We start from the raw sequence: 12768 nt of genomic DNA, 5'->3' as shown, positions 1-12768 counted from the left end.
ATTGTGGACCTACTAGGAATTCAGCACTGTGTTAGCAAAAAAAAAAAAAAAAAAACGACACTAGTTAGACAAACGTACAACAATAAAAGATGGATGCTAATGAAACTGTGGTAATCGTTTTGCAATGAATGTTAAACACAACCTCACCAGCAACCCCATTCAGCCAAACCAGGTGAGTCACACCTGAGCTAGAACAAGGGTGACACTAAAACTCAGAAATCTGTGTCAGGTGGAGTAGACATTAATGCTCAGGGCTGTTAAGCGAGGACCCCCTCCGTGGCCTCGAGCTCCCATCCCAGGGAAGGCACTTCCACTGAAACAGTGGTCCTGGGTGCTCCGTCCCTGACCCTCCCCAGAGAGAAGAAGGAAACAAGCCTGCTAACTGGGCGATTTTTCTCTGTTTCTTTGCAAAACCAGCCTGTTTTCAAAATACATAAAATACATGCATTTTGATCAGCCCCCTCCCACCCCCATAGTAAGGACCCTTCAGTGGTTGGGCTGTGGCACTGAGCCAGGTGGAAAGTCTGGAAAATGCAAGGGTGACCTGTTGGCAATCCTACATGGACATCCACCTGTACTGTGACTTCTGATGGGGTATTTATCCCAATTCCAGCATTTTAATCCCCATTTGTCTGGCACTTGTGCTGATCTCTCTCAGTTAGCTTTAAACTAGAGGACGGGGGGATACCTCCATCAACCCCAAGATTTGTGGTCATCTTGTCGATAGGAAGCACTTCCTGAATTCCCTGTCAGGAATGAAATCAAACAGTACAACTTGCCATCTGGTGGGCCAATTGGATGATAAATTGTAACGTGGCAAAAATACTGTCTTAACTTGTCACAAAGCACTGGGAGTTGCGGAAGAGTCTTCTTGAAATATGACACCCAGCATTCAGTAAAGAGGTCATGCTCTCACGATCAACCAAGCTATGTACTAAAAATTGATTTATAAACCCCTTTACACCCCGCAAATGTTTTCCCGTAAAGCTAAGGAGAGCCGGGAGGGGAGCGGATATCGGTGACATTCTGGAGCTGGGCTGCTTGGGTTTGAAACTAGATCAGCCACTTAAAGGATTTCATCAACTCCAAGATTTCAATGATTAAGATGCATCATTATTTTATTATCAGCGACAAAAACCCTTGCATTTAAACGATGACACCTGCCTTAGCAGCAGTCCCAACACCCTTGGGGCACGCACAGGGCCTCCAATTGCTTTCTCTCTCCAGAGAGAACTGGCACCGTGTCTGGCCTTCAGCTGCAACGCTTCACTCAGGACAGGTAGTCGGTTCGCTCTGCACGAATCTTGGCAACAAGGCTCAAACACAGCCTTATCTTTTTGTGGCATCTTTCTTTCCAAATAACTGTTTCTCGGTGAGAAAATATGCAAGTGCAGTTACTACCCCCCTCACCATGATAAATACTCGCCCCACTGATGTTACACGGACACCCCTGGCTCTGTTACTGGGCTGCCTGATTTCCACACTGTTTTTCTTTTCAGCGCTGAGAGTGGAGTTTACAAGTGAATTCTAACACTTGGCTGCAGTGTTTACTCTATTTTCAAAACCAACCTATTGGCAACTAAACCATAGATGGAGAGTAACAAGGACACACACAGAGGAAGTGACATGAGGAGAGTATGGGTCCAGGTTCACACAGGCGATGACAGGTCTGCCGCGTGACTGCCACCTGCAAGCTCACAGGGGCCAGAGGCCCCACCCACCGGAGATGCGCACACACTGCCCAGACCTTATACATGAAAAACTGTAAATCCTACAATCGATGAAACACATGATCAGCACTGTGACCATAAACAAGTCACTTAACTCCCCCAAGCCTTAGTGTGCTCATCTGTACGGAGCGGGTGACAGCACTGCCGTCACCTGGAGTTGGTCTCAGGATCCACTGAGATCATTTCCTTTAGCACGTGGTTCATGGTTCTTGTTAGACGTTAGTTACTATTATTTTAAATGATGAGTAAGGCTCTTGGAGGTCCTGAGGAAGGCCTTCCTAACTAACAGAATGGCTAGAATAATGGTAAGAGTCTCCTGGAGCCCAGCTCACTCTGCGCTCTGGAGGGACAGTGTGCACAGAGCGAGGCCCGGGCTCCTGGCAGCCAACTAACTGGTGACCCGAATGGAGAGCAGGAGTGGTGACAAGCTCTACTCGGTTTAACAAATAACTACACGCTGCCGCTCTGTGTAGCTTAGGGGCTGGAAGCATAAAGAAGATAGAAGATAAGTTTTTCTGACCCGGAGGCTCTTAAGGTCTCACTTGGACTGCACGTCCAAGGACTAGGGTGGGATGGTGGGGTCTGGGCAGGAGGTGGGTTCAGAGGCAAAGGAAGGGGCCGTGGTGCTCAGGACCTGCACGGTTGTGCAGGAGCCTGGAGCCGACAGTCAGCTTTTTAACCAGGGGGCGGGGAAGACATAAAATCCCAGAACCACCCATTTGCACATCATTAGAAAGCAGGCAGAAGATTACGTCACTCAGGGTTTCCAGAGACCAAGCTCCGTCTTGCTACTGCTCCTGTCAGACAGGAGCCAACGTCAGGGACCTGGCAAGGCCGTCGGCCCAGGAGGCCGGCAGGATAGCCAGATGGAGGACTCGACGGCCAGCCCCTCCCCAGGACACAGTGGCTGAGGGCTCACTCGCGAGGGTGGGACTGAATTTTTAGGATGGGAAAATAGGGTTGGAATTTATTCTCTTTTTATCTTTTTCCTTTGAAATACCCACCACCTCAATGACCCTTAGGGAGCAAAATTAAAAGGGTCAAGTGACAGCAGGCATTGCTGTCAGGCAAGAGAAGCCGTCTCTTAGGGTCAAGTATGGACGGGGTCACCAACACTTACTGGCTTATTTGGTGTGGGACGTGGATTACACCCCCCCCCCCCGCCCCCACGTGAGGCCTCCTTCTAGTAAATGGCTGGGAATGGAAAGGCCACTTGAAGCACCTAGTTCAGCCACAGGGGGGGCCATGTGGAACGCTCTCACCTTACATCCCACGACTTCCTTCTCAGCATCAGCCGTGGGTGCCCTCCAAGGAGACCAGCCTTAGACTTCTGGTCAACCCAGGGATCCCCATGTTCCTGCATCGCCAGAACTAGGTCAGCTCCAAATCTGAGACTGAAACTAGCAACTCACTCATTCAAACAATCAGAAAGGACTCTCTGCAGGGCCAGGCACTGTGCAGGCACAGAAGCTACAAACATTATGCCCCAAGGAATCGTCAGTTGGGGAAGAAATCAGAATCCCAATGGACTTACAAAGGGACTCAGAAAGATGGAGGGAGCAGGCAGCTATGCCTTGAAGACTGAACAGAAGTGGTCCAGGCAGGGTTTATACAGCACATGCCCAACATAAGGAGGGGCGGGAGATTCGTGCAGGGAGGATGGAGAGGCCTTGGGGGGGGAGATTGCAGGGTGGCCCAGGAGGGAACAGTGGCAAAACAGAGGCCAGGCTGTGATCAAGAGCTGTGAGTGCATCATCCTGAGCGTGGCCTGGGCTGAAACAGGGAAGAGGAACCACCCAAAGCTTGTAAGCAATGTAACGCAGGATAAGGATTCCATTTTGAAAAGACTGCTTTTCCCTTTTTTTGGAGGGCTAAGAAGCAGGAAGATCAATTATGAAGCTTCTGCCATGGTTCAGCGCATCATTTTTGCCTGAATAAATGAGAAAGACAAGAGAAGGGAACTGCTTTCAACAAAGCAGTAAATCTTTTTGGTGGTCCCGGAGAGGCACTGACCATCTTTGGCATGTTGTGGGAAAAGGTATTACCAAAAAGTTATTTGAAAAGAGAGGAAAGAAGGAAGGGAGGGAGGGAAAGACAGAGAGAGGAAAGTAAGGGTCTGTACTAATTTAGCACTATATCCGGAAAAAAACTTTTGCAAAATATTTATATGTCCACTTTCATACATCTTCAATTGTGTAAATAAACATCCAACTTAAGGGTGGTGACTAGCTGTAATAACAGTTCCTGCCTGAGTATACTTATTAGTTATAATAATAAATGTGCTTATTATATATAATAACTTTAAAAACCTTCACTTGATTGGATTATCTGTATAATCAGAAGTGTTGACTAACCACAATATTTGGTTGTCGATAATTCTGCTATTCAACGTTGAGTGCAGTTGACATTATGATCTTCCAGGCTCTTAAGGCAGATCACAGTGAGGTAATCGTTAGGAACATCAGTGCCTGTGGGATGTTGCTTTGGATACCGAGCTAGTGGGGTGGACAGGTGACAACCCTATTTAGTCCAAGAGAGGGTTTTCCCCTTGTGTCTCTCACGCGAGTGAGGAGGCACACACAAATAACATCAAGACTTTGATGAACTGAGGATTCTAGATACTTTGGTCAGTTGCAAAGACTGGTTCATTGGGCTCCATTCATTAAGATTTTTGCTGTAAATGAATCCAAGGAAAAGAGCATCTCGAAGGGTTAAACAACATCAGTGCAGTAAGAAAGGGACTGAGTTTTCAGGCTTCAAGGTGACTTTGGCTAAGTCAGCGGATAGGTGCCTTTCGTTCCCCTGTACAAAGTGAACATTACAGTAATGGGGATAATAACTAATGTTTCTAAAACACTCGAAGGCTCACTTCACGCCTATATTATCTCATGTATCAAATTCCAGTTACTACACGGGAACAGAAGGGAGTGGGTGGAGAACCAGCCTTCCATGTCAAGGGTTCTACGAACAGCCAGGCCCCCGATACCAGCGCCAGTGGGAGCCACCACAGCACCGCCCCGACCAGTGGCGTTCTGATGAAGCAGGTTATCAAAGTGACTTCACTACAAAATGGTCTCCAACATCCGGGGTCCCATGGCCTGGGCCCAGATCAAATGGTTATGACAAGGGGGCAGCTTCTCTCAAGCACGGGTGGGAGAAAAATGTAGACCCTGGAAGGAAATTGTTCTCCTGTTGAAAACAAATTAATTCCCGAAGGCTTCAGGGGACAATTTTATAGATGACCCTTTGCAGAGAACTACATGAGCTCCTTGGGTTCTGCGCGGATGTGTGTGTGTAAGAGTTTTTCACATCCACGGATGAAATCACTCACAACAGAAATCCTAAATGACTCCAGAATGATCTTTACTACTACCATGATTGCCAGTCTACTGTTCAGAGAGTGAAAACACCCAGAGATAGCAAATAAAAAACCAGATTTCCCCAAATAGAGGAAGCACAGGATTAACCATTTACATGGGCGTCTGTACCCTAAGTTCAAGGCCCGTGAGGCCAGGTGACTGTTGGCATCACCCAAGTCACCAGACTCTGCACACAGAAAGCAGCCCTGAGCACAGGCTGCAAAGGGAACAAATGCAGTATTTCTCCGTCGCCTGCAGCAACGCTTATTCCTGAGCCCTCGAGCCAGGCCACCAACAGGGACCAGGCAGAAGACAAAGGGCATGGGGCGGGGGATGGAGCAGAGACCCTGAGTCGTCCCTTCAGCAGGTGGCTGAGGGCCTACTGCGGGTGAGGTCGTCTCCAAGGCCTGCCCCATCGCTGACACGTGAAGAAAAGTGAGGGAGGAACACGGCGTGTGGCCAAGTCCCTGGGAGAATCCTCTTGATGTACCCAGCAGCTTTTCACCTGTCTATCTAGATCGAGAACCCAAAGCACCAAACCACTTTACACACAATAAAATGTGAACTGAGTTCGGAAGGAGACACTTTTCAGGCACACTTGGGAATGAACTCATCTTTGATCGGGTTAGTCACTGCATAGGCACTTCTAATGCTTAAAAAAATAAAATCAAAACAGCCAAATAAATATAATGTCAAGACATTCACAGTGGTGGTCTCTGAGAGGGTCTCTGAAAGGCCCTTTCCCGCTCACTTTGCACGTTTCTGTCCTTGATACAACGTGACCTGCGTCAATCCCACACCAGAGTGAGGAAGCATCTCACGGTGGAACTGGTGCGATGCAGAAAAACACGCAGCAGAGAAAACGGGAGCGATGAGGGGAAATGCAGGTGATGACTTTGCCGTGAAATCGCCCAGCCCCGGTGAGAGAGCCATCATCACTGTAATGTGGGCTGTGAAGTCGAGGCAGCTACGTGACCGCCTGCACAGCTTCCATGTTTTGGAACAAAAGCTGCCGTTCACTCCCAGGTGGGCACCTACACTCACCAAGCGCTTGCTTTTATTTCCATGTTGTTGGAGATCAAAGCTGAGAGAGCTGCTTTTGCCAATCTTTAAACCTTATCTAAAAGCACTTTCCCTTTATGAGAAACATAGTAAAGTCAAGATTTCAGATTCCTGGTTTCATTTAACTTTTGATGAAAATGAGGTAATTTTCTAAGTCGTTTTCTTCTAAGGCCATGGTCACCGGGCCAGACACTGGGGTCCAACCACAGACAGCACGGTTTTCCTGCTGGGCCTGGAGCTGATGGCTGCTGCCATAGCTGTGCTCTTCACACAGTCGTGTGTGTGTGTGTGTGTGTGTGTGTGTGTGTGTGTGTGTGTGTGTGTATGCGTATGTGTGTGTGCGTGCATGGTGTGTGTGTCTGGCGTGTCTGACTACGTGCATGGTATGTGTGTGTTTGTGTGTCTGGTGTGTGCATGGTGTGTGTGGGGTGTGCGTGTGTGTGTGGAGTGCTGGGATTCCCAGCAGGGAAGAACACCGCAGTCAAGGGCAGTGTGCCAGCCTCCCACCTCTGGGCTCTCCAATAAGCTCTTCTCATCCTGCCAGGTATTCTCAGGCCTCCTCAGGAAGGGGGGCTGCCCCTCCTCACAGCCCTGTCCTCAGCCGGCAGTGACACAGGCACGCAGGAGGCCCTCTTAATGTACCTGTCGACCGAATGGTTGGCTGAAGGAATGAAGCTAGAAAACCCTTCGAGAACAGATGAGCCTCAGTCACTACAGGGTGACACCACATCCTTACTCTGACCTAGATCCCTATCACATGACATTCCAAAATAACTTTACTCCCAATATGAACCCAAATTGAAAAGAACTCAATGGTCTGTGCACATAACATCTGGACACAGCAAGAGCTCATGCTCGGATGGTGGCAGGTTCTTCCTGAGCTTTTCCTTGGGATCGCTTCAATGCCGCGCACAGGCCACGTGCTGCCATGTCAGCTTTCCACAGGTGTACGAGATCACTAATGAGTCCTTTCATATTTCCAGTCCTAAAAGTTTTATGCTTCCCTTTAATTGATTCTATCAAATTGTCATCAGTCTGACCCTAAACGGTAGGTATTTACACAGTCCTATCATCCGCTGGTGTTGAGTTCTTTACTCCTTTAGGGAGAAAAAGAAGGACCACGGCTATGACGGGACGGCTCAGCCACGTGCTTGAAGATAGTCAGTTTCTCTCAAAAGAGAATATTTACCATCTGTCTAAGACCCTTGCTCCCTGCTATGAGCAGATGAGTAATATTTCTTTTCAAGATTACATTTTATGACTAAGGGGGAAAAAGTGCAGGAAAGGCAATGTTTTCTTGGTCACAAAAACTGCCTCCAGTAAAATGATATTTCAAAGATTCTACTTTACCCTACTGTAATGTTTCCTCACATTTTGTTGGTTAAGCAGTCATTCGGTAATCCACAGTTTGTTTGTTTGTTCAGTTTTAGTAGAATACACTCAAGTGAAAGGTGATAGCTCAGAAGTGTCTTCCCATTTCAGAAAAGTTGATGAATTCTACACAAGTAAATGGCGATGGAAGAACATCTCCCCAACAACGGCTCCAAAACTTAAAGTCAAATGTTTCCATTAATAAAGAGAATGAGCACTTTGGGGCACATTAAAGCACCACTTTTTCTGAAATATCTCATGTTAATCTGGTTTCTGGAACAGAATGATTTTCGTGGCTTTTCATCTAAGCAAATAAAACAGTGACAAGGGACATACCCCAGCTGCATACCTTCATGACATTCAATAGGTTTTACTTGGATTAAGAAATGCAATTGTTCTCAGACGCTGGAGGACAGGAAAGTAAGACCAACATGTATACTTTTATGCTGTCACATTTTGAACTTGGGTCTCCCACTACATTTACAGTTTTAAAACACAGCAAAAAATAAACAATGGACTCCAGTCTTTCCAGACCCTAATTTACTCACCAATAGAACCTAGGGGTGATTTATAACTTGCCTGAGTTGAAATAAAAGTAACCAAAAAAACTGAACAAAGATCGGATGGCAAACACAATAAAGAGTTTCTACAGCATCTTCACCCAGAATCTTCCTGAAGGCCTTGTGCACTTGTTAATCTTATTAATGAGACTTGTTAGTGTAACAAATAATCTATAAATGATGTCTGGAACTAAATTTCGTAAAGTTGGTCCCAAGTACATTCATAACCATAGAAAATATGTTTTTACCTACCTAATTGCTGTCATAAATATACAAGTAGCAAAATAAAAATGCCTCTGTATCAGGAAAAAAATCATGAAGCCATTCTAAAAGAGTACAGGTAATGTGCTTCAGACGGACGACTTCTATTAAGATACATAATCAAGCTCCATCTGTTACAACGGAATTTCTAAATACTTGCAAAGCCCCTAACTACAGAGTAGGACACACTCTCAAGTCATTCCCATGGGTTAGGTTGATTAATACCCATTTCCCATTAAAACTACTTCAACCAAGTAAAAATCAGACAGAAAAGAGAGAATACCCAATTTCTTCTTGGTGCTTTACATTATCCTAAGGAATCGTGACAAGCCTCTCTCAAATCGCAGAGATTTATACCCAGAAGGACCACTCCCTCGGTTTCTCCTCTGTGCTGGAGTCCCACGCGCCCTGAACGAGTGCAGTTGCTCTGTGGGCAACAGCAGCGTGAATAACTCTGCCACTGCAGGTTCACTTTGAAATGGGGTGACTTTTTGCAGGGTTATCCCCGTCATCCCATTAAACTTGGCAAACCTCCTTTTTTATTTTACATACTCTTCGTCATATGCACATGTGCACACACACGTGCACACGTGCAGGGGGTCTGGCCCCACCGGCTTACTCCCCCCTTCCTTACTCCCTCCCTGCACACTGTGGATCTGGGTGAACCCCTGACCTCAAGGAGCTCAGGCTGACTCCAGCTGGAATTTGGAAATCTGGGGCTATACTTGAACCTCACTGAGGATATACTTGGCCTCCCCTTACCAGCCGTTACCGCACTGTGGTGCAGGAAGTATGGTTACAACTTCCAGCTCTCAAAACAAGGAAGAAAAGTTCAGGGTGGGTTGGCCCAGGCTGTGTTTCTGAGCATGGCTTTTGTAGTCCAAAAGGCAAACGGCTTCATGAAAAAACAATTCTGTTCATGCCAAATTGTCAAGTACTTTTGCATTTTAAAGGCACTTGCCCATAGGACCATCTTCCTGCACAGATGCGACAGGAGACTTTTAGGGGACACGCTCCCCTGTGTCTCTCTCTCTGCCTCTTGTTTCTGGTGTGGGTGGCAGCTGTTGTTTGATCTGCCCATTGGCTCTGATGTGTTTCATGTTTCAGCCAAAGATGAAAACGGCTCTGTAATTCTAAGCAGATGGGCCTAGGAGTACAACCCTGTAATTACACCTTCTCTCTCTGGCCCTTGAACTGCCAGCCTTCCATCCTGACTTGGAAAGTCTGGGATCACTGGGGCTCCGGGCACACCTTGGCCATCAGGCAGGTCTGGCCCAGCCCAACTTGTGTGCAGGGCCTGTGGACCTGCGCTACCCATACTGCCAGCCCCAGCAGGGTGACAAAGAATACAGCTGCACAGGGCTCCCGGGTTGCTGTCTCCTCACCTTCCTAGATGGTGTGGGAGTCACCCCTGACCTTCAGCGCTGGCCAAATGCCTTCTGAAGCTGGATCAGAAACCTAGAGGCCATGAGGGTGCTGACCTGATGACCCGATGTGCAGAGGTTTGGGGTGCCCGTGGTGGGTGTGGAGGCAGGAGAGTCCTGCTCCTGGCGGACACTCTGCTGAACAGTCAGGTGTCCACCGTTAGGAAAAGCTGGCTCAGGACATCTGGATCAGCACGTGTTCTGCAGCCACCTGCCCCCATGATCGCCACAGATCTCCCACAAAATCTGCCTTCCCACCCCCGGTGCCATGCTATCTTAATTTTCCTCAGTGCAATTCCTGGAACTCTTTTAAAGCCTGCTGTTCTCTGGCTGAGGGTTTACTAGAGCTGCTGACGACATGTGACACATGAAACAGAAACAAAACGACCCAGAAGAGCGGGAGGAAACAAGCTCAGGTCCCGGAGAACTTAGGGGACTGGTTTTAATTACTGCACCTTGGCTGCTAGGAGGCCCCTGCTCCCTGAAAGTCCGTCCAGAGAACCTACCGGTCCACCTGGGAGAGACCCCTCCCCAGCCCCTCAACACACTCGTCCTCCGAGGGGCGAACACAAACACCCCGAGCTGCTTTTTCCCTGAAATGATCACAGTTCTCTGCACAGTGCCCCCAAAGCTTGGACCCCAGCAAGAGCCTTGCCTGCGCTCTGACACTCTGTAAACGGTCGCATAGACTGCGGTTCCATGACCGCCTATAGTCTGAAACCCCGCAGAGTGGACACAAGTGTCCGGGGACTTGGACATAAAGTCTGTGTGCGCGCCCTTCCAGAGAGAGCGCGGCCGGCGCCCGGGAAGGCGAGCCTCTTCCAGGGTGCCCAGGAGGGGGCTGCACCCGGCCGCGCGGTCCCCTCGGTTCCGGGGTGTCCACTCGGCTCCCGGCACCCCCAGACTCACCGTGAAGCAGGAGGGCCGGGAACAGGGATGTGAGCAGGAGGCGGCGCACACAGGACATCTCCAGGCCTCCTCCGGGGCCGCCCGCGCGCGCCGCACCGCCCGCCGTCCGGGGACCCAGCTTCCCGGGACCCGCCTGCAGCCCGGGCGGCGCGGCCCGGCCGCGCGGGGACAGGGCCAGGCCCGCGCTTCAGGCGGCCGCGGCGCGCCCCATGCCCGGCCCGGCCCCTCCGCTCCCGGCCTCCCGTCCCGCGCCCGGCCCTGCGCGCCCGGCCGCCCCGTGCTCGCCCGGCCGCCGCCGCCGCTCCGCGCTGCACTGGCCACAGCCGCCGCAACCGCCGCAGCTCCTCTTCATATTTCCAGGGCGCCGCCGCGGGAAAGGGGCGGGCGGGGGCGCGGCCTGGACGGGGCGGAGCGATGTGGGGCGGGACGGGCCGTGGCCTGGACTGGGGCGGGACGGGGCCTGGACGGTGGGCGGGGCGATGTGAGGGGAGAGGCCTGGATCGGGCGGGGCGAGGCCTGGATGGGGGCGGGGAGGGCGGGGTCTGAACGGAGATGGGCTATGCGGGGGCTGGGCTGGGTGGGGCGAGGTGATATGGGCGTGGGCGGGGCCTGGACCGGGCTGGGGATCCTCCCGGGACCCGGCTCAGGACTTGAAGGGTGCTGGGCACCGCCGCCCCTGCCCAGGCGCCCTCTGCACTTCTTCGCCCCCTGGCCCTCCCCTCCCCCTCCGGTGCCTCTGCTCTCTTCTTCCACTCCCCTCGCTGCCCTGCCCCGCCCTCCACTAGCCTCCTCCCCTCTTAGCCTCCGGCTCCGGCCCCGTTCCTCCCCTCCTCCTCGGCCGCTCACTCTAGGACAGCTCCTCCTGCGAGGGGCTCACAGACCTACGCCCGGGCCCCCGCCGCCAAAGGAGGAAAAAGTGTCCTTCACCCTCTCTGCACCCACCCGGGGCAGCTCTGGACCCCTGTCTTCCCTCCACTCACAGGGGCGGATTCCCCACTTGTAAAAGGCGTTCCAAAAGGGGTGGGGACGCTGCAAAGCCCAGGTCTCCAGCGGGTCGGAGAGAGGTCCGCGTGCCAAGCTTGGGGCGTGTGTGTGTGTGGCCCGCGCGCACGTGAGAACGAGGGAAAGGAGAGGAGAGAAGAGACGGCAGAAAAGAGAAGAGGTTTCCACCGCACGGGTGGGGATGCTGAGCGCCGCGTCCTGACGCCGGGTTCCCGAGCGCAGGAGCCCGGCCGCAGGCTCCAGCTGACCCAGGAAGGGGTGCAGGGCCCCCTCCACCCTCCCCTTCCAGGAGGCAGGACTCGTTGGGACACGGGAGAAATCTCAGAGGCCCCCTTCCCCGATCCCTCCTCCCTCCCAGCCCAAAGCTTGGTTCTGTTTAAGGTTTGTCAGTCTTGGGGAGTTCAGTTTTACATGGGCGTTGAAGACCCAAAGGCAGGGACAGTCTCCATCAGTCCATTCCAGGCGCTGGTTTCAGTCAAGGCGCCTCCCCTGCTGACGGAGGTGCCCGGCGCGCTCCGATGAATCTGGAGGGCTCTCCTCCAGGAGGGTTTGTCAGTAGGGAAGGCTGAATGTCACCTCCTCACGCTGGCTGAGGAGCAGCCAGGGACCACGTGGAATCAGGAGAACATTTCTGTACTCTGCTGGTGTTTTTCATAAATAAAATACTTAAAAAAGAATGCCTGATTTCCAAGAGAGTTTTCTGTCCCTTTGAACAATGTAGTAATTCAACTCTTTGTGCTGTAGACTTTCAAAACTAGCTGGACATTAGCATCTGCGTAAAACAGTAAAATGGATGAGAATACATGTGACAGTTGCCCTTTTTTTTTTTTTCCTGAGAAAGCCACAGGTCTTTTGATGTGATGGTGCTGACACTGTTCTAGGTGCTTTAGTTTTTATCACCATCAGTATCATCTTTCCATCTTTAACATGAGGGATTGCAACATGCACCACCTGCCTACCTCACAAGGATGCTGTGAGGATTACGGGCTGATGTTTGCAAATCTGGCATATGAAAGACTCCGTGTGTGAGAGAAGGGACGGTTGGTGTCATAAAACCTAGGAGCAGGAGAGTATCTGAGTTGGGCTTGCT

At 50.8% G+C, this 12768-nt stretch overlaps 1 protein-coding gene across 1 annotated transcript in view; it reads right to left on the bottom strand.

Moving 5' to 3' along the window:
* The window catches only part of APCDD1 (APC down-regulated 1), a gene marked incomplete at its 5' end in the record, with an annotated part of 31362 nt that extends 20484 nt beyond the window's left edge, over positions 1-10878 (bottom strand). The window contains one exon of the mRNA XM_082852496.1: positions 10677-10878. Coding sequence (XP_082708622.1) covers positions 10677-10734 — 58 coding nt within the window. The remainder of the gene's footprint in view (positions 1-10676) is intronic.
* Positions 10879-12768: the final 1890 nt, after the last annotated feature.

Source organism: Leucopleurus acutus, assembly GCF_964270905.1.
Source record: "Leucopleurus acutus genome assembly, chromosome: 13".
Taxonomy (NCBI): Eukaryota; Metazoa; Chordata; class Mammalia; order Artiodactyla; family Delphinidae; genus Leucopleurus; species Leucopleurus acutus.
Note: the sequence above shows the minus strand (reverse complement) of the source record. Positions and strands in the feature narration are given on the sequence as shown.